This window comes from Apis cerana, linkage group LG14 (genome assembly GCF_029169275.1).
Source record: "Apis cerana isolate GH-2021 linkage group LG14, AcerK_1.0, whole genome shotgun sequence".
Lineage (NCBI taxonomy): Eukaryota > Metazoa > Arthropoda > Insecta > Hymenoptera > Apidae > Apis > Apis cerana.
The window spans coordinates 7,721,650-7,743,338 of NC_083865.1; the positions used below are offsets into that span (position 1 = coordinate 7,721,650).

Genomic DNA, 21,689 nt, shown 5'->3' on the forward strand with positions numbered 1-21,689 from the left:
TCAATTTATCGATTTTATTACAATTATTAGTATTTCAAAACATGAAATATGAAATTCTATGAAGTGATAAATTATATATATTATTTGCCATTGTAAAAATAGTATATTTTCCATCTTATTATATATATGTTGTTATATTTTTAATTGAATTATTACATATTAAAAAATAAATAATAAAATCCATAGATATTTTTATATAATATCATTTTGTATTAAAAAAAATTAATATCTATAAAAATTAATAAATTAGTGTTATAACTATTAGTATTATAACCTAAAATTAAAATAAAGATACATGACTTTTTTTTTAATGTAAATTTAATCGAAGTATATTATATTATTTATATAAGCATTATAATCATAATTTAAGCATGGGCAAGAACCATAAACATTTAAAACGCCTAAAATCTGAAAAGGCAAAAATAAAATTAAAAATAACGAAGACAAAACATCTACCAAAAGGATTAAATGTCACAGATACATCATTTAAAATTAAAAAAATTTTAATACGAGAACAATTTAAACAACATGATGAAATAGAAATACTTAGTAAAAGAAAACTCAATGTCAAGGTATTTGTAATTTTTTCTCTTTAAAATTGATTAAATTGATTGATAATTAAACATTTTTTTTTAGGATTTGTTATTACGTTTGCAACATCATAATTCAACAGTTCGACAAGATGCTGTAAAGGAATTAAAAGAAATGTTGTCAGAACATACTATAAAATTATTAAATTCACAATTTGGATCTCTCTTGCAAGGCATTTGTGCCTTATCTCTTGATAAAGAGAAAGATATAAGACGTAATTCTTTGAAAGTTTTGAGTTTAATTCTTGGTCCAATTTCCAATGATCAGCTTAATCCATATTGTGATATATTGATTTCTTATTTAAGATGTGCTATGACACATATAGATTCTCATATTAAAGAAGATGCTTTACTTTTTTTGGATGTGCTTGTACAAAATTGTAATAACATTTTGGCAAGAAATAGTTACAAAATATTGCCAAATTTTTTAGACATGATTTCTAAATTGCACACAGAAATGAAACCTGGAAGACATTTAGTAACAACTTTAAATTCCAAGAACACTAATATTAAGTGGCGGATAAAAGTATTGGAGAGACTTGCTACTATGTTTAATTCTATTGTTACTTTCTTTAAATTTCAACAGGCTATTAGTTTAGATGAAAATATGAAAGTTATAAATGTGAATAAAAATATTAGATATGTTCCTATTTATATGAAAACAAATATTCAAAATTATGAAATTGATTTTGAGAAATTTAACAATTTGGAAAAAAATAATATTGATAACAGTTTGAATGCAGATAAACTTATGAAATATGTAGAATTATTAATGCCACTTATATTTGAAAGTTGGATTGAAGTATGTCCAAATGATAAAAATGTAGAGAATTCTACACTTTTAATTTCTACAGAGGCATTAGAATTATTAAAAAGTATAATAGAAATAATACAATTAATAATTGAATGCATAGATATTTTGCATACAGAATGTGATGTAAATATGAAATTTTGGTTTAAAAATAATTTTGAGAATTCTTATATAAAAAATTTATTTTTGAAATTTCCATATAATAAATTAAATGCAGTTGGAAATTTTCTTTCTTCATTAAGAAATAAGAAACGTCAACAAGATTTTTCTATGAATGAATCATATGATGTTTGTTTAGGATATAACTTAGGAATTTGTCAAATTTATGTATGGTTTACATCCGTACAGAGAAATGATAAAATTATGTCTAAATTAAATAAAAATTATTGTATATATGTTATTAAATATTTAAATGGTAACTGTAATAAAATTAATTTTTGAGATTACTAATTAAGTAATTAACTATTAAACAACATTAATATATTAATTGCTTTTTTATCCAGAGAAACTTGAAAATTGGTCTGATACAAATAATGTTGCATTACCACAATTGGTTAAACTTTTAAGAATATTATTTTTAAAAGCAAGTAAAATTTGGTATAAAAATCATTTTGATTTGAGTAAAACCTTACAATTAGTTGTAAATATATGTTGTAATCAATTTAGAAAAGAAATACAATTACAATTATTTTCTGTCATTAGTGACATAATGTTAGATCATACTTTACATGAATTACATAGGTAATTGATATTGTAATTTTATTGTGTCTTTTTTTTTTATCTTTTTACAATAATGTTTGTATTGTAGGGAAAATGCATTTAAAAAATTTATCTCAACTTTGCCAAATTTTTTGTTAAAACCAAAAATACATGAAAATACAATACAAATAATAAATAAGATTGTGCTTCGTTATAAAGATTGGATTCAGAATGAACTTGTAATAAATTATAAAGATATTATAGGTAAATATATTGATAAAAAATATTTATAAAAATATATTTATAATTGTATAAATTTATGAATAATGCAATTATTTTTTATATTACAGAAAATGCTAAAAAAATTGAAATCATTGGATCTAAAGATGACAAAAAATCTCGTCTTATGATATGTAATTTGTTTTATTTCATGAATACTCAAATTTTCTATTGAGCAAAAAATAAATATACATATATATAATAAATACATTTTACGTATATTGTATTAAAATTTTTTATGAAAAAACAATTTATTTTATGTTAATAAATTACTGAATATCGTTATATTACATACTTATATAATTATTATACATATAAAAACGTATAATAATTACGTATATATGTAAATGTTATTTTGCATATAATTATTTTGACTTTCAAAAATATTTTATGTAAATATATTATTATTATTGAAAATTTATAATTCAAAATATATTTCTAAAATAAGATTTAAAATCTAGTTATCATATTTGTATTTTGTGGTATTTCATCATCTACATATGTATAATTATCAAATGCATATAAGCCATTATTTTTTTTAGATGATTCTATTGTCTCATGGAAATTATTATTTTTTAAATTCTTTTTTGTTTTATTAACATAAAGTTGTTTTTCCGTATATGCTACATTAAGGATATTTTCTACACTCGATGTTAATGGTAACATTGGTAATTCTTTACTAAGTATCGGCCAATTTAAATCGTGCTTTAATTCGTGTTCTATTCTTAAATATTCTTTTTTAGACTTCTCAAGTTTATAAAATTTTGATTTCAATTTTCTCTCAATTAAATATTCTATGACAAATGATTCAACGAAAAGACAAACTACAAAGTTCGTAAAAGCAAGTACTAAAATAATAATTCTCCAATCGAACATTGGAGGTACAAGTAGTTGAAGTAAATTTATTATCCAACTTGCAGGATAAATTGTGATATAGATACAAATAATGGTTAACATAATTATGGAAAACGTGAATGCAATATTTGTATAAATTTCTTTGCGATATGGTTTTCCACGTGAAAATATTATAGCCATTGTTATGTATTGAAACATAGAAACACAATAAACTGAATAGTTTTCATAACACATGTATCCAATTTTTTCATCATAAATAAATGGCGTAAACCATGGAAAAGTGCGTACCATATGATAAGCAATACCTTGAAAAATTGTCATTATCAACATATGTATAGACAAAGAAAAAATCGATGTAAAACTTAATAGACTAGTCATAGGAGGTTTTTTTACTAATTGTTTTTCATATGCTTGAGTTTTTCCAAAAAAAGAAGCAAAGTTAACGATGAGACAAATATCGATAAAAAGAAATTCTAAATCTGTCAAATTTGAATCGATAGAGTAAAGAATAATAACAGATAAAAATTCTGTCAAAGAATAAGTGACCATAAATTTGAATATTCCAAATGATGTAACCAGAGCAGCACGACCTTCTTTTATCACCTTTGGAACGCAAGTTATATCCGGTATTTTGGATGTAAAAGGACTGGCGACACTAAAAATTATATATCTACATTTAATATTTAATTAGTGTACTGAAGCATTTAAAATAATTAAATAGAATATATCAATAAAAATTTAATTAATTCTTTTTAAATAGAAAATTATTTTTTTCAAAAACTTTCTATAATTTAAAAATAAAGAAAATATAAATAAGTTCTAGAAATTTATAATACAAAAATTATATGATGAATTTATCAAAAAAAAAAAATGAAAATTAAATGCGAAGTTGTTATATTATATTATATTATATTATATTATATTATAATACAAAAACAAAGAAATAATATTCTTTAATACCTAGATTCTGCTTCGGATAAAGATATACCCGCATGTGCAGCTCTCAAAGCACCGCAATCATTAGCACCATCTCCACACATTGCTACAATGTTTACGAAATATTTTGAAATGAATTGACGGAATAATGAGATTAATGTATAGTAAATATTAAATATTGATCCATACCTACATAATAACCGAGTTGCATCAATTCTAGAACTAATTGTTGTTTTTGATCGCTTGTCATTCGAGCAAATATTGCACCACGGACACAAATTTTTGACACAATATCCGGATAATGTTCACGCAATAATTGCCATGACTGGCCTGTCAATGCAAAACGATAATTAATACTATTTATATTTCTTTCTATATCTTTCAATTCTGATATATTAAATTTTTTATCATGAAGATTCTGAAAAAATAAAATAATCACAGTTTTTATTATTCTAAAATATCAAATTTTTTTAATTTTTAAAAGAATTGAAGATTACCAATTTTGGCGACATTTCTTGAACATTAAAATAAATTTCAGGTTGTAATTTATTTTCCTCCGTAACTACAGTTACATCTATCACAAATTCTTGCATTGATAAAATACCACATTCTTTTGCAACACTTACTGCAGTTTGAATATTATCTCCTGCAATTGTGAAAAATAAATAAATTATTTTATTATCTAACAACTAATAATTTTCTGGTAAATGTATTTTAGCACACAGTTGCTAAACTTTAATTACCTGTGATCATCAAAACATGTATGTTAGCCATTCTTAACTCTTTAATAACTGGTATAGTTGGTATTTTTAATCTGTTTTCCATAATAACTAAACCTAGGAATTCGAGATTCTGTTCGATTGCATCCCGAGGTAATTTCATTATCTATAAAAGCAAAGAAAATGTCATTAAAAATTAATATTCATATAAATAAAAATTCCTAAAATAAATATTAAAATTATTATTTTTACTTTATTACTATTTTCGGGTAATTCTGTTCGTCCCATAGCTATTACTCGATAACCTTGTTCCGTGTAATATTTTAAACAGATCATTATGTCTTTCGGGATAGTTTCGGGTTTACTTAAACTAAATATTATTTCAGGTGATCCTTTTGTATAAGCTTTATATATATCTGAACCTAAAATGCGTATTATTACAGACATCCTTTGAAGAGAGCTTGAGAATTGATATTGTTGTACTATTCCGATTTCTGATATTTCATTCATATTTTGCGTAAAATTATTGTTTTTCGGTGGTTTTAAAATTGTAGATGCTATGAAATCATATTTATGCGAATGTTCATTATCGAATTCTTCTAATATCCATCCGGTACTTTCAAACATCTAAAGTAAAGAATAAATAGTTATTTTTTTTTCTTTTTTTAAATTTTAAAAAAGTTTTTTCAATTTAACACATAATAATATTAAAACCTTAACATCTAAAGGATCGCCACAGAGTTCACCATCAATTAATGTTAAACTATGACAAACTAACATTCCTTCAAAAAGAGGATGATCATTTAATTTAGGAATAGTTCTTTCTGATTCACCAAGAATTCCGTTTGTGCAAGGTACAATACCCCACATATCCAAACCATCTTCTGTTAGAGTACCAGTCTATAATAATGTATAGACAAAAAATATAATATTCTTAGAATTATATGAATTGTATATAAACTACATTCTCACCTTATCAAAACATACGCAATTTATGCTACCAGATACGTTAATAACTCTATTGTTAATGCAATATATTTGTGCTCGTTTTAGTCGTACTTGAGCGTATAATTTTCCCACCGTCATTGCGGCTGGCAATGCCGGTGGAATTACTATTGTTATTATATCCAAGGCTTTTATCGCTATATCTCCGGCTGTAATTCCCCTGGAAACCTAGAAAAAAACAGAAATATAATATTTTATTTACATTAAATTATTCAATTAAAATATAAAACGTACTTTGGTCACAATAGTATAGATGAAACCACATGTTGCAATAAATGCTAATATGCCAATAAATTTATAAGAATCTTGATCAAACTTAAAATCTGCCGGAGGTGGATACAAAATGGCTGCGACTAAAGAACCTTTATTGGTATGAAATCCTGTTCTGATAACTCGAGCTAAGACTGGATGATCGCCGTAACTTCTAACAACAAAAATATTAATAATTTAGAATTCTTAACGTTTGTGGCAATAATACAATTATATTTTTAAATATAATAGTACCTGGTTTGAATAATAGTGGTACCGCTATACATTGTATGATGGGAACATTCTTTAGAATCATATAAAATGTGACGAGATGGTAATGGAGTTTTCGTCACCGGTACAGATTCTCCTAAAATTATATATTCAATAAAAAAAATACGAATAAATATATAAAAATATACAACAAAATCTAATTGTTGTTCAATTACCAGTTAGCATTGATTCGTTTAAAATGCATTGTCCTGTTAATAATACTGCATCACAAACAACAATAGCTTGATGTTTGGGTAATTCTATGATATCACCCGGTACCAAATCACTACTAGGTATGTTTTCTACTACTTTAGAATTTCTATATACGCGAACAGTTTCAGTTGATGCCACTGTACCACGAAGATTAATTTGATTCTACAAAATATTTCTCATTTTAATGTGAATACAGATTTCAAAGAAATATTGGAGAATTGTATTCACGCTTTGAGCCTTAGGCATTTAAATACTTACAATAGATAGAAATTCTAGTAAATTGTTTAAGAGAAGACTACCTTGTTCTGGTATATGTTATAGAATAAATATAGCGAGGTTGTAAGAATTAGAAAGTGAATAACGTCCTTCAGTTTTCTGTAATTGTTCACATATTAACATTAAACTTCTATCTAGTAAAACATGATTTCATAAAATAACTTTTATTTTATAGATTTTCGATAGTTATTTAGATTTTATAGAAGCAATATTTTGATATTTTAAAATAATATTATTTATTTTAAAAAAATTTTTATTGTAATAATTGTAATTGTAATTGTTTTTTTATTATAATATTGGAATGTATTTAAATAAAACCTGGCTCGAAACGTTGACACAGAATATCAAATAATATTTTTACCTTACGAGTTTGTATTATAGAACTTATAATTCCAAACAATGACATACATATGATCGCTGCAGTATAGTACAAATAGCCTTCTGCAAACCATACACAAAGAGTGAAAACTTGAAAAATGTAAAATGGATTTAAAACTTCTAACAAAAGTAATACGCCTATGCTTTGCACAGGAACGACGATTTCATTGCTTCCGTATACAATTCGTCTACAAAGAAACAGAGGAAAGATAATATAAATTAAGATAATATAATCATTAATTTCGAATAATCTAAAATAAAATAATAATAATCTTTGAAATTAATGAATTTGTTAGATTAAATATTAGACTAAGAATTTATAATCGATAAAATTATATATTTTACTAAGATAAAATCAGTTGAACATTAATCACTTGTTTGAATAATTATTTAATTATTTCGAGTGGCCAGTTTCTTAGAAGTACGAAATAGAAATTATTATTCGTTAGATTTTTATCTTATCATTACCTAAGGCATTGTTCTTCTTTAGAGAGTCCATGATTGCTACTAAGATTAAGATCCGAGCATAGTGTATACTTGTCTAAACCTACCAATCTCGAGAAGTTATTCTGTGTAATATCCCAGATATAACATTGTTTTTTACACCAAAATGCTTTATATTCATACAACTCGCATTGTGTGCCATTCTCTAAATTAATTTTTAATTTTTTACATTTAATTTCTTCGATGAGATGTTTATCATTATTCTCCAAACTAATAAAAAAAAAAGGAGCAAAATAAAATATGAATCTATAAAGATTAAATTGATATATAGAATTCAAAACTGACCTGATATTTTTCACTGAAATAGTTTTTATATCTTTTACAAAATATGATTTATATTTTCCTTGATAATTATCCTATAAAACCATATTATATGTTAATTGAATTTATTAATTAATCTATTAATCACTTAATAAAATTAATCTGTTAATTTTTTTAATTTGATAAATTTACATTTTATAAATATTTTAGCAAATATAAAGATTACAAAATTACAAAAATTATTGATAATTTCAAGAAATATTGATATATTTCAAGAAATTGAATAATCTTTAAACAATTAATTAATGAGAAATTTTTTTAGAATAAAATTCTTACAGTTATGAGTAATTTCGTGGCAGAACTTAAAGCACACTTTTTATGGGTAGCATAAAGATGTAATTGGGGATACCAATGGAAGAATAATCTAACCCAGCCAAGGGTTAATATATAAGAAACATAAATCAGAATACTTTTTAACTTGCTCTTTTTAAATCCATAAACTCGCTAAAAGTAATATATTTAATTTAGTTAAAATATTAAAATGAAATTATACAAATTATAGAATTATTTTTATTATACTTACCATATCTTCATCTTGTCCAGTATGAATTTTTTGCCATTGTACTGATGATGTTTGGTCATTTTTTATCCCTAAATAAAGGAAATTATAAAAATAAAATTTTAATTCAAATATTTTTTAAAAATTTCTTTTATATCTTATTCTACTTAAATATCAAACTATATAAAACATTAATATTTAGTAAAGCATACCCAATAGTAAGAGAAAGAGTAACAGAAAATTTTTTCATGTAAAAGTTATTCAATTCAATTATTCAAAAAAAAAAAAACTAACATAAAATCAAAACAGATATTAAATAATTTTTTTTAGAAAAAGATTAATTTAAAAGATTTAAAAATCTTTTCATTTTTAGTTTGAAAAATATTGAAAATGAGAATTTTTATTGATCCATTTTGTAATATTTATGTGAATATATTATTAAATATTTTTCTTTCATTAATTACATAATATGAATTATTAATGATCCATATGATATTAAACAAAAAATATCTAAAAATTTATCGTGTATTTTATCAGTATTACTTTAATCATTTTTAATCACTTATCTTTTTAATTATTTAATAATATCAATGATTAATACCAATCATATTATTTATTATAAAAATACTAATATTCTTTGTTAAATTTAAATAAGCTATTCAAGTGTAGATTTTTTGTTTTATCCTGTAATGAATCAAAATTGGTCACAAATCAGTCAGAGAACATATTTAGCTGTTAGAAATGATAATTCTTTAGTAAATATTGTAAGATTAAATAACGATAAATAGTGTTCGCTTAAATCACGATTATATCTTAAATAAAAAGAATATTTACATATTTATCGAAATTGTCATCAACGATAATTGAAAAAGAATGAGAAGGAATAGTTCCTGTTATACTAATATATGTAGAAAAATAACAATTTTTCAAGTATCCATATTTGAATTCTAAGTCACGTATCTCAATTGTTAACACTATGAATTAATTATGTATCCATAAAATATTAAGATAAATTTTAATATCTTGATAAGATAAATAATTGTAAGTATAATTATTTGATATTTTTTTTTGTTTGATACATTACACAATTTAAATTTATTCAATTAAATTTGGAATATTCATATTATTGAATTTTTCTCTAATTCAATTTTTTTATCGTAAAATTAAATGATCGAAAATCAAAATAATATAACGACAGTAGTTTAAAATATTAAATATCAGTTGAAAAATGCTTTTTGTAATTCTTTGACTCACCATTGGATGTTGTCATAACTTTAAACTTTTCGTAATGGTGATTCTTTCGAATCCTCAAGTTTTTTTCTTAAACTTGAGACGCCGTCAAGTGAAAATTTCCGTTTGTCGATGCTAGGAATAAAATATGAAATTTGTATATGAAAATTAAAGAAAAATCTTAAATGAATTATTTTTTAAAATTAAAATTCTTTATTTTATAAAACAAATTTATATTTTATTTTTTATTATTTCATTTATATAAAATAACATAAAAAAATAAAATGCAAAAACGATAAAATATCTAATTTAAATCTTTTATTCTAAAAAAAATTGTGCATATGAGAAGACAGGTGTGTCATATTTCTTGCAATGAATTAAACAGCGTAGGAAAAGAATACTAATAGGACTATTTCGTGAAAGAAGATACAAGGTCAGGACAAACGTCAAATAGGTAGTTCGACACTGAACATGATTACAGTGACCGTGCACTTGAATTACGACACAATAAGTTGTTGGCGAGTCAAGTGGCGAAATTACGATCAGCCACGTGTACTGACTAATCTACATATACGATCTTATTCAAATTTTCAATTAAAAATACAGCCAAATAGAACGCTCAACAACAACCAATAAAATAATCGATGCTCATTTATATCGAAAAAGCGAACAATTAAATTATTTCATCTTCTAGGTAATTTTCTATCCTTAATAATGAAATGTTTTTTATTATATTTATTATTATTTTTAATATCGATTTGTAAAATTAAAAATTTCAAGGAAAAACAAAAAAGAATTTTTTCTATGTATTATTTAGAATTTTTTACAATTTTATTATTTACAATTTATCTCTAAAAAATGATTATAAATCCATTTCAAAAATGAATTTATATATTATTTATAATTATTTATTCATTAATTTATATTTATAATCATTTACGATTAAAAAGAAAATTAAAAGAAAACATTAATATGCTAAAAGAAATTTCGAAAAGAGAACAAGTAATATACTTCACTTTTTGTGTACAAAATTTTCAAGATTTATTTTCTTTTGATTGACATTTACCTAAGGATAACAAGCAAATTCATCGAGTAAACTTTCTCTTCATAAACTAAAATCCTAAACATATTGAATCTTGTAACCTTTCATTTTCTTTTTTCTGATCTTCGCAGACCTTGCAGAACTTTTTTTTATCGTAGATCGTTTGATCAACGACATAATTTATATCAAACTGAGCTCTATATTCTTAGAATAAATTTCACAATCATTATATCGAATAAAACTTTTCCTTTCAATGATTTTTCAAGGATCTATGATATCAGAAATCAAATTGCAATTGGAAATCTACATCGTAGACATATATATATATATATATATTTTTTTTTTTCGATATTTTTCTAGTATAAACCGGTTGAAGAATAAGATAAAACAGGATTCGAAGCTACCTGAGTGTTGCTTTACGATAATTATATCGACTAAAGTATTTCTAGATAATTGGATTGTTTATTTATTATGTGTTACACATCGGAGAAACAGTATTATATTATATTCATTTATGAAAGAGAAAAATTCTAAGAGGCAGGTTGTTATAGTATTTTTTGAATTTTTTGAATACGATCTTTGGTGATAAACGAATTGATGATAAACGAATTTACGTTTTTGTTTTTATAACGAATTTGAATATAAATTAAGTAAACTCATCGAATAAAACTATTGATTTAGATGCATATAAATGATAACTAATAATATAAAATTTTTAAATTAAAATTCTTTTCTCTATAAAAATATATTTATTTGCATTAATTAAATATTTCTTACTCATTTTTTTTAATTATTCTATTGTATAAAGTATCGTAAAATGTATAAAGGAGAGACCCAGTACAGATCAACTTACAAAACCGACCAATGCTTGTTTTCACAAATAAATATAACATGTTATATTGAAAAAAAATGTTAATCTGATGAGAAGTGAAAACCAGCATTGGTCAGTGGTATTTATTGGGTCAATATTATTGGGATATATTTCTCCTAAAGCTTTTTAAAAAAATAATGAAATTTATATATCTATAAATAGAATTTTTTACGTGTTATAAAATTTATGATTGAAAAGAATTATATAATAGTATATTAAATTTTTAAAAATATGTGATTAGCAAATTTAAAAAATTACAATATGAAAGCATAACACATTTTTATATTTTATCAAAGAAATTTAATTTCAGTCATTCTAATTTCAATTTATAATACTGTAGATAATAATATATACATAATACTAGAATACATAATACTAGATTAAATAAATATATATTTTAGATAAATTATATATTTCTATTGAAATATTTTTAAATGATATCTAAAATAAATGATAAAATTTACTTTTAGACTTGACTTATCAATAAATATTAAGATAAAAAACAAGCGTTTGATTAATTTTTATATATATATGTAGATATATTGTACGTATAATTTTATTTAATTCTTTGAACATTTTCAATTTTATTGCCATGTTCATTTTGTTGTGAAATGTGTGTTACCAGAGACTCCTAAATATATGTTATGTCAATGTCATTTGAAATGCAACTCGTGCTTCTATACTTTTAGGTACAACTCATTGCATAATATGGTATCCGCAACTTTGGATTGCTGGTAACTTGTTCTTTCGTAAGGATCAGTGATCTGTGCAGAAATATCAAGACAAGGATCAAAAGTAAAGAGAGAGAGAGAGAGAAAAAAACTAGGTTAAAATAGATTAAAGAATTATAAAAAAAATTTAAAATATTATATTTAAAGCAAGGATAATATATTTTAAAAAATACTTTTTCTTTTTGCACTGATTTAAATTACTTTCACTATGGTTGGTAGTTGGTTTGCTTCATTTATCGATAATTAGAATAAATGATGAAAAAATTGTCATTCTATTTGAAGTCAATTAGAAATCTTATTTTAAAATTATTATAAAATTAATCAATTGAAAAAAATTGAAAAACTAAAAAAAAAAAAGAAATAAAAAATTTAATTTACAAAATGTAGTAGAAATATTTTCGTTAAAATATTATATTCATTTAACTATATATTTTATCTTATTTATTTTTATTATACATTATATTTTATATGAGAGTATATCATATTTTTCAAATTAAACATTCACCGATAAATAAATATAAACTAAAAATAGCTCTTACTTTCAATTCATTAGTGAAAGAAGTAATTATCATATTTTAATTTCTATTGATAATTATATTGATTATTTTATTTATACTAAAATAAAAATGAATATTATACATGAAATATTTGAAATATATATATATTTATAATATATTCAAACAATATGACTTACTCAAATATTTAGCCTTTTTTTTTACTTCGATCCCTTTATCTTCACGGGGACGTAGTCCAAGGCGTGTGCACGGATCCGTGCATTCCAAATGAATTTTTATTCGTAAAATTTTCACTGCTATTATATTTTCACATAAAACGTAAAGAAAAAAAGATTTAAGTAGAATTGTTAATATTATTCGATAATCAAGATTATCGATAAAAATAAAAAATTTACAATAATTATCAATTTATGGAATAAAGAAAAATCGAAATAAAAATCGAAAATGTCGGGATAGACAGGTCTGTTATAAGAAGGTCGATAGTTCAATCGTGATCGAATCGAAAATCGATAATACACATTCAGCGAAGACCGATTGGAAACATGAAACTTCCATTAAATGTTTTCTCAGTTGTATCGTAAAATTCTAAATAGACTTAACCAATCGAAGTGACCTATCATTTCAACAAATGCACCACTACCTGTTTCGCGCCACGCACTCAACTATACTGTGCCATTCTATATCTCTCCTGTACTCTGTTGTACGAAATTATCCCCTCTCTGTCTACTATCGCTCACTTTTCCCGCGTTACAACTTATTGATACATATATTTTTTTACAAATTATATTTTAAATTCAATTTTCAATTTGTGATAAAACATGATTTAAAAAAAAAGAATTGAAAAAAATGAACTATATAAAAAAATGAATTATATATATATATAATACCACGAATGAATACATGGGTTTAAGTGTAAATTATTTGAATATTGAAGAGCACGAACATATAAATTGTTTTATTCTTTCCGCGATATCGCTTCGTGTCAATTATCGGACGTCAATTATGTTATGAAAATTCAATCAGTCAGATATTTCAAACATAATACATAATACCATATTCGATAAGGAAATTTCTCTTCCTTATATACACATTCTGAAAATATAATAATGAGCAGTTATTTACTTATTTATTTTAATAATATTAATATTAATTATTTTTATTAATTTGTCAAAATAATCAATTTATAATGGGAAGAGAAAAATTAGAATAATAAATAAAAGTTATTTATTAAAAGAAAAAAAATGTTTAGATTATATAATTGTGAAAAACTTGTTTTTAAAATCTATTGTTTAATTTCTAGTTTCGCAGTGTTCTAGGTAGAATATAAATTATGATGATACTTCTAAATTACAGATTTCTGCAATACATTGACAAGCATTCAAATAAGTATGTTAACATCTATCTGTTAATGAAAATTTCGCGTAGTTGTTCACGTGTAACGCGATTATTTCACGTTTTTTTTTCAATACAAGCGATACATTCATTTCATTACGAAACTTATTCTTTTTTTCTTTTTGTAAAAAATGTAATTTGATAAAACAAAGAATATGAATAACTATTATATAATTCATCGGAATAATTATTTGTTACCTAATTATTTTATATTATTTTGAGAATTTTTTTTTAATTTTATTAAATTTTTTTTTAAATAATTGAACTTGTCTTTATTTAAATATTAATGAATCTAAAATTATATTTTTTTATTCAAATCATTCTTCAGATATTATTGAATGTCAATATATTTTCTTTTACATATTTTACTTTTTTTTTCATGCATAATTATGATTTATATTAATTTATTTCATCAATACATAATAGATTTGATTTAATTTTGATATTTAAATATTCAACTTCATCGATTATATCCACTTTAAATTAATTAAATATCTAACTTTATCCTTTATTATTCATTGAATTTACTTTACTTCGTTACTATAACTTAAGCTTTTTCTGATTAATATTTTTTTTCTGGTTAATTAATGACGATTTAACAATGATTAATGCAATATTACGAACAATAATCAGAATAAGGTCGAATTATCTCTATATGTAACGCGAAAAGATAAATTTTATTCAAATAACAATAATACTAAATTCAAAATTAACATAAGTGAATACTCAAAATATTTGTGCAAACTTTAGTCTAGACTAAAAAAGAAACCTGTTTAATTTGCTATCGTTCATGTCAGTTTTAAAAATTTTCGGAATTCACTTTGCACGACATGATCGAATTTCATTTTCTAATAGGATTATTTTCGATTTATAAAATAGATATAATAAAATATAACAAATATACAATTTGAAATATATTTATCGTGAAACGATATTTTTGATAAAGATGCGCGAAAATTAAATATCATGAAATGTCCGATAACATTGTTATATATTGCGGTTATCAGTAAAGAATTCTCAATGCGATCATCATTTATCTCGAGACACACAGTCTAACATGTCCTTCTGTTATTATCAGAATATCTTATCAGTTGTCAATCTCAAAAAATATTAATCATGAGATTTAAAATTAACAATAAATAGTTTGTAAAAATTGCGAGAAAGAAACAAGAAATAATTGTTTATTATAATACTTAATGTTTATTAATGAATGTTTGTTAATAGGTATAATATATTATAGATATTAATGATAAACTTTGATTATTTAAACTAATAAAAAAATTTATTTATTTATTTATTCGAAAAAACGAAATGGAAAAAAATATTTCGAAATTAAACTTTCAAATATAAAAATGCAATAATCAATTGATTATTTATAGAATATTTATTTATAGAAAAATATTTATAGAATCAATTAATCAATAATTAATTATAATAATACTTTGATTTTTAATTTTTTCTAAATAAAAATAGATATTTTTTGATACATGTTTCAATTTTATTGTTCGTATTGGATACCTTTACAAGATTATCATTTCATATTCATTTAATCATTCTAGTTTATCAAAAGTTCTTTAAATTTATATATGGTATAATTTATATTTGAAGGAAACACAACAGTGCGAATAAACTCGAATTAATAATGTTTGCTTATTTTTTTTAAATGAAGTTTTACTAAAATAAATATAAAATAATTAAAATAAATATTATTCGTATATTATACAATGACAAAAAAGAAAATAATATTAAATATTATAATTATATTTTTGAAAAATTACGATTGCAATTATTACAATTGTTCGATACTTACGATAATTATAAAACAAGATTATAAATTCGATTATAATTTCAAATTTTTGTGATTATGCATATGCTACTTACGTATAAATTTATTATAATTGGATGGAATTTTTTGTAATACAAAAGATGAGATTAAAGTTCTTCTATTATAAAGTCTATTGATTGAAAGAAAATAAAATATATATAGATTATAATAAAATAATTTATAGAAAAATATTACTCATATAAATTTAAATTATTAATATTAAATTTACAATATTTTTAATAATATCTATTAATTATAATTAATAATAAATAAAAATTTTTATTTAACACAAAATAAAAATTAGAATAAAATTTGTTCAATATTTTTGATAATTGAAAATTTTGTGAGAAAAAAAAGAAAAAAAACTTGTTCATCAGTATTTAAAATACAATAGATAATATTAATTTTGAAATTATTTTTTTCCATATTTATCATGATAGTTTTTCTTATCATGAGATTAAACTTTTGCATTATATTTTGATTTGATTAGTAAATGATTTCAAATTACTTTCACATTTTCGGCATGTAATGTATAATTTTATTTTAATGCAGATATCTATCTCATGTAACTAATGTGACAAAATTACACTTCATAATCACACGATCATATGCCTAGATGTACCATCGGATAATCAGGGCATATCAAGGTTGATCCAATAGATCTCCATTAGCGTATATATGGATTACATTGTAAAGATCTCATTTATAAAGATTCTAGATCGATTCTACGCTTGTGATTGGCGAGGGCTGATATTCAGGCTAATGTCAGCAAAATTGAGATCATTGCTGATATAGGTATATATCTTCAAGTACCCTTGATTCAATAGTAATAATATAAATTATTTTCAAATTTCGTTTACTATTTTTTAGATAATTTATATAATTCTTTACTTTAAGAAAAAAAAATTAAATAGATTTATTAAAAAAATATTTAATTATTTAGTATGTCATAAAATACATCTTTGATCTATTCTAAATTGTATTGTAAATTATTTTTTAAATTAAAATTAATGATTACCGTTTATAATCAAAAATTTTAATCATATTCAATAGCAAAAAAGAGAAATTTAAGAATCTTTTTCTCAAAACTATTATTTATCTCGATATAATGACGTTTATCTAAAAATAAATATATCATGAATAATCTTAAAATAATAGTTATCTCGAATATTTAATATTTCATATTTGACAAATTAAATATCTTGTTCAATTTTTTATTGCACAATAATAATTTACCTAAATTCGGGAAAGATCAAATATTTTTAGAAATATTAATAATAAATTAATATCATTAAAATATTACAGGAATTTTGATTCAAGTAAAAAATATATTTACTTTTTTATTTATTTTCTATACATTCTTATTTTCTATTTTTTTTTTATTTCATTCTATACAAAAATATATAATAAATATTTACATATATGTTGGTATTTCTGAAATAATATTTAACATAATATTTAATATAAATGTATATAAATAGAGATCTTTTCCAAATTTTTCAATAGAAAAATATAATCTATTATTATCCGTAATTTTCAGCGGATAATTGAATTTTTTAATAATATCAAAGTATCTAATTTTATAAAAGTATCTAATTTATAAAAGTATCTAATTTTTATTACTATAATTGCTGAAAATAATATTCATATCTAATTGAGATAACATTTCATCATCAGAATCATTTTCGTTATCGTCAAGTTTATGCATAGAATTTGAAGTTTCTAACGATTTTTTTTGTGAAAAATTTTTAAATTTTTCTTTTATACCTGATGAAATTGTAAATGCAGAATTTTCTGGGGATAATACATCTATATTTTGAAACTGCAATAATTTAGTTCGTACAGAAGTTATATTCTTTTCTTGTTTATTTTTCACTTTTTTATGACAAGATGGAGAAATAGTTTTTTCAAAACATTTATCAACATTTATTTTTTCAAAAGATACATTATTTAATATTTTAGGCTCAATTTCTTCAGAATAAATATTTTTTGACGATAAATGCTCAGCATTTATTTGTAAAATCTTGGAATTATGAGAGAGACATTTTTTTTCATTTATATCTGGAGAACATTTTTTTAAGTTTTTTAGTAAATATTCAGCTCTTTGTTTATCATCATTTTGTAAATTTTCCTCTTCTTTTGTAAATAATTGTTTAGACTTTTTTAATTGTTTAGTTTCTTTTTTCATACATTTTATATTTTTAAACTTGGAACTATTAAAATTTTTTTGATTTTGTGAATCTATATTATTGGAAGAAATTGAAAAAAATATATCACTATCAAAATTTATTGATTCATCTATATCTTCATTTGTTTCATTCAAATTTAAATTAGAAAAATTAGTTTTATTATTTGTTTTATTATTTTCTATGTTCTCTTTGATATTTATTAGTTCTGTATTTTTTTTTGAAATTAAATGAATATTACTTTTTAATGGTTCTAATTTTAATGTAGAAATACAATCCGCTTTTTCTTTATAATCTATTGTCTTTGTCTTTCCATCTAAAATATTTTCAAAAATTGTTTTCATATATTGTGTACGTTCTATTGTACCTTTACTAGTATAAATAGCTAATAAACTTGAGGGTGAAATTAAAATTTGATATTTATTAGAAACAAAAGTTCCAGAAATTTTTAAAAGACCTACATCATGTAATAATACAACAACATTAGATTCTAATAAACCAGGATATTTAAGTGGTATGTCTCTGTGAAGGATTCCTTGAATATTGTCTGTAAAATCTTTTAAAATAATAGGAGGATTATCATGACTATAATCTATATGTTCAATTATTCCTGCTAAAAATTTAACTTTTGTATTATTGAAACTATTTATATTTGCTATTTTTTTAACAGTGGCAATATTGTGACCTTTTAAAAAATCTTGTGGCAAATCATCTAACATTAATTGCCAAGCACCTTCTGTGAATAAATTTTTTGTATTTTGAGAACAATATTCAGATAAATTATTTGTATTAGTCTCTTTATTTGATATTTCATTTTCTTCTAAGCTATTTAAATATGAAACACAAAGTATATTAGAATCTAAATCATCTGGTAATAAACCAGCTGGTCCTGGAAATTTTCTAATTAGTGTCATCTTTTTATTTTGTGGAGTTTTACAAGTAAGCAAATTTTTTATAGAATTATTGGATTGAATATTATTTGTTTCTGTTGTAACTTGTAACTGTTTCTGTAATATATTACAAGGTAATTGTTTTCTTGAATGTTCAAACATGCATAGTTTGAAATCATCATTACTTGAGTTATTTTCAAATATACTTTTAGAAATTTGACAATTTATTTTCTTATTTAATGACGTATTTTTTTGTTTTTCATTAATATTATCACTATTATCTTTAATTTTTGTTTGTAACTTTAAATTTTTGGTATTATCTTTAATTTTATCCTGTATATTTTTATTTTTGAGTATTCCAAGTACTAAATCTTTTCTAAGTAATTGATTATTTTCACAGATATGTATTTGATTGACATGGATGTTTGGTGAAATGTTATCACATGATCTTTTTGGATCATTTAACATATCTTTTGATACATTTTTCTGTGATAAATTTTTATTAAATATCTCAAGAATTAAATTCTTTCTTGATTCTTTATTTTCATTATATTTCAATGTAGTTTTGTTAATGATATTTTGTTCCCAACAATCTGTATTAGAATCAGATGATGAAATTGAATCATTATTAGTATCTATTTTACGTCTTTTAGGTTCACTTTCTTGATTATCTTTTTGGGAACAATACTTATTTATTTTATCATCTACATCATTCAAGAAATCCTAAAAATGTGTTAAATAATTATTTTTATAAAAACATATGATAATATATTTTATTTAATTATTTTATTTAATTACAAAATAAATAATTATTATATTTAATATAAATTTTTTGCAAAAAATGTTTTCAATTTACCTGATCGAGATCCCAATCATCACTTTCAAACATTTTTTAAACATTAAATTTTTATTTTAATATATTTTATTTTATATAACATTTGTTTTTTTTATAGCTAATATGACGAATTAAATTATGTGATGAATAATAATATATTTTATATTATATAATATAAATCGATGTTTGTAAAATGTCAAATATTACAATCATTGACTACGTAGTAGTTAAAGATGGTAGACTTGAAGGAATTTAATCAAAATGGTAAATTATATAACACAACAAGCGGATACTTTTAATTTATATATATTTGATATATATTAAAAAAATTTGATAAAAAAAATAAAATCATAATTAAATAATATTAAATTTATTAAATTTAAATATACAATATAAATTATATATAATATGCTTAATTAAAGACTGATTTATTTAACAACTCATTTCATTTATTGTACATATAGCATTGCTTGTGCTACATTATCTGCTGTTTGTTTATCAATTAATTTTTCAGCAATTGCTAATCCAAAAGCAAATGCTGTTGCAGGACCTCTGCTAGTAATTAAATTATCTAAAAAATGTATAATAAAATATTTATAAACATAAATAAAATATTTTTAATGACAAATAGAATTCAATGTATAAAAATATATACCATCAATAACAACTGTATTTTCTAAATATTTGTAATAATCCACTAATTGATCCTTCATTGCAGGATAAGATGTAATCTGTTTTCCTTTTGCAATACCATGAGCCTTTAATGCAGTAGGTGCAGCACAAATAGCAGCAATAAATCTGTTTTCTTCTTGTTGTTGTTGTAATAATTTTCCCACTTCTGCAGACTATTCAAAATATAAAAGCTAATTTAATTAATATATATTTTCTAAAAAAAAAGAAACATTAATTTTACTTACAGATGCAAAAGCTTTTGAACCATCTAAACCACCAGGTAATATTACAATATCATACTTTTGATTAATTACATCTTGAAGCTTTGTATCAACATGTATTTTTACATTACGACTGCATTTAACATATGGATTTTCAGTAAGGCCAGCTATAGTAACATCAACCTAAAAATAAATAAATAAATAGATTGCATAAAATTTATATTATAAAATCATCATAATAAATTAAATTAATATTTAAGAAAAAAAATGATTTTTTATGATATAATTTTTCATTTTCATCCATATTTAATAAAATATTTGTATATTTAATATTTATATATAAAACATAAATATATAATTTAAGGTTATATGTAATAAAAATATTACTCCAGCTCGTCGTAAAATATCCGTCGTTATTACAGCTTCCATTTCTTCCGAGCCATCAGCAATCAATAAAATTGCTGTCTTTTTCGTCATGTTTACAGTATAGTTTGCTTTCAAGTGTAAAAGAATTGGAATTTTGCAAACTGATTGCGCAAAATGTGGAAGAACACGGCACAATACTGACATACATATAGATGCCATAAAGAGAGAAGGGATAATTTATGCTAAATGCCGATTATTAATGACAGAGTGATTTATTTATATATATGTATATATATATATATATATATA

General features: G+C 22.2%; 4 protein-coding genes across 11 annotated transcripts; 1 reads left to right on the top strand and 3 right to left on the bottom strand.

Moving 5' to 3' along the window:
- Nucleotides 1-46: 46 nt before the first annotated feature.
- Nucleotides 47-3,463, top strand: LOC108000674 (testis-expressed protein 10 homolog). The gene is made up of 5 exons (XM_017061163.3): nt 47-572; nt 637-1,816; nt 1,905-2,142; nt 2,210-2,364; nt 2,451-3,463. The coding sequence occupies exons 1-5, from the start codon at nt 372-374 to the stop codon at nt 2,552-2,554; spliced, it is 1,878 nt and encodes a 625-aa protein (XP_016916652.1). The 5' UTR covers nt 47-371; the 3' UTR covers nt 2,555-3,463.
- Nucleotides 2,036-13,668, bottom strand: LOC108000673 (polyamine-transporting ATPase 13A3). Of its 8 annotated transcripts, none has more exons than XM_017061159.3 (19): nt 13,389-13,668; nt 13,173-13,289; nt 9,859-9,969; nt 8,629-8,696; nt 8,382-8,549; nt 8,070-8,140; nt 7,749-7,994; nt 7,264-7,468; nt 6,590-6,788; nt 6,399-6,510; nt 6,129-6,318; nt 5,862-6,062; nt 5,604-5,789; nt 5,142-5,516; nt 4,914-5,055; nt 4,668-4,816; nt 4,360-4,588; nt 4,195-4,276; nt 2,036-3,889 (listed from the first exon to the last, which is right to left on the bottom strand). In XM_017061159.3, the coding sequence occupies exons 3-19, from the start codon at nt 9,872-9,874 to the stop codon at nt 2,830-2,832; spliced, it is 3,699 nt and encodes a 1,232-aa protein (XP_016916648.1). In that variant the 5' UTR covers nt 9,875-9,969; nt 13,173-13,289; nt 13,389-13,668; the 3' UTR covers nt 2,036-2,829. The 8 variants fall into 8 exon arrangements, with proteins under 8 accessions (XP_016916648.1, XP_016916649.1, XP_061940458.1 ...); XM_017061160.3 differs by having other exon boundaries at nt 13,634-13,663; XM_062084474.1 differs by lacking the exon at nt 9,859-9,969.
- A 3,057-nt stretch (nt 13,669-16,725) lies between these two features.
- On the bottom strand, nt 16,726-20,334 carry LOC114577914 (putative uncharacterized protein DDB_G0291812). Its single transcript, XM_028668095.2, has 2 exons — nt 20,143-20,334; nt 16,726-20,009 (listed from the first exon to the last, which is right to left on the bottom strand). Exons 1-2 carry the CDS (start codon nt 20,173-20,175, stop codon nt 17,820-17,822), a joined length of 2,223 nt encoding a protein of 740 aa, XP_028523896.1. The 5' UTR covers nt 20,176-20,334; the 3' UTR covers nt 16,726-17,819.
- Nucleotides 20,335-20,475: 141 nt separating this feature from the next.
- Nucleotides 20,476-21,659, bottom strand: LOC108000635 (protein dj-1beta). Its single transcript, XM_017061086.2, has 4 exons — nt 21,402-21,659; nt 21,039-21,197; nt 20,777-20,966; nt 20,476-20,692 (listed from the first exon to the last, which is right to left on the bottom strand). The coding sequence occupies exons 1-4, from the start codon at nt 21,597-21,599 to the stop codon at nt 20,571-20,573; spliced, it is 669 nt and encodes a 222-aa protein (XP_016916575.1). The 5' UTR covers nt 21,600-21,659; the 3' UTR covers nt 20,476-20,570.
- Nucleotides 21,660-21,689: the final 30 nt, after the last annotated feature.

Excerpts from the sequence above, each read along its gene's own strand:
- LOC114577914 (XM_028668095.2), bottom strand. The coding sequence starts at position 20,175 with ATGTTTGAAAGTGATGATTGGGATCTCGATCAG. Across the intron at positions 20,010-20,142 it reads ATGATTGGGATCTCGATCAG|GATTTCTTGAATGATGTAGA; the intron begins GTAAATTGAAAA and ends ACACATTTTTAG.
- LOC108000673 (XM_062084472.1), bottom strand. Across the intron at positions 8,141-8,381 it reads CCACGAAATTACTCATAACT|GATAATTATCAAGGAAAATA; the intron begins GTAAGAATTTTA and ends ATGGTTTTATAG. Across the intron at positions 6,063-6,128 it reads TCTATACTATTGTGACCAAA|GTTTCCAGGGGAATTACAGC; the intron begins GTACGTTTTATA and ends GTTTTTTTCTAG.
- LOC108000635 (XM_017061086.2), bottom strand. The coding sequence starts at position 21,599 with ATGGCATCTATATGTATGTCAGTATTGTGCCGTGTTCTTCCACATTTT. Across the intron at positions 21,198-21,401 it reads ATATTTTACGACGAGCTGGA|GTTGATGTTACTATAGCTGG; the intron begins GTAATATTTTTA and ends ATTTATTTTTAG. Across the intron at positions 20,967-21,038 it reads GTTCAAAAGCTTTTGCATCT|TCTGCAGAAGTGGGAAAATT; the intron begins GTAAGTAAAATT and ends TATTTTGAATAG.
- LOC108000674 (XM_017061163.3), top strand. The coding sequence starts at position 372 with ATGGGCAAGAACCATAAACATTTAAAACGCCTAAAATCTGAAAAGGCA. Across the intron at positions 573-636 it reads AAAGAAAACTCAATGTCAAG|GATTTGTTATTACGTTTGCA; the intron begins GTATTTGTAATT and ends ATTTTTTTTTAG. Across the intron at positions 2,365-2,450 it reads AAATTATAAAGATATTATAG|AAAATGCTAAAAAAATTGAA; the intron begins GTAAATATATTG and ends TTTATATTACAG.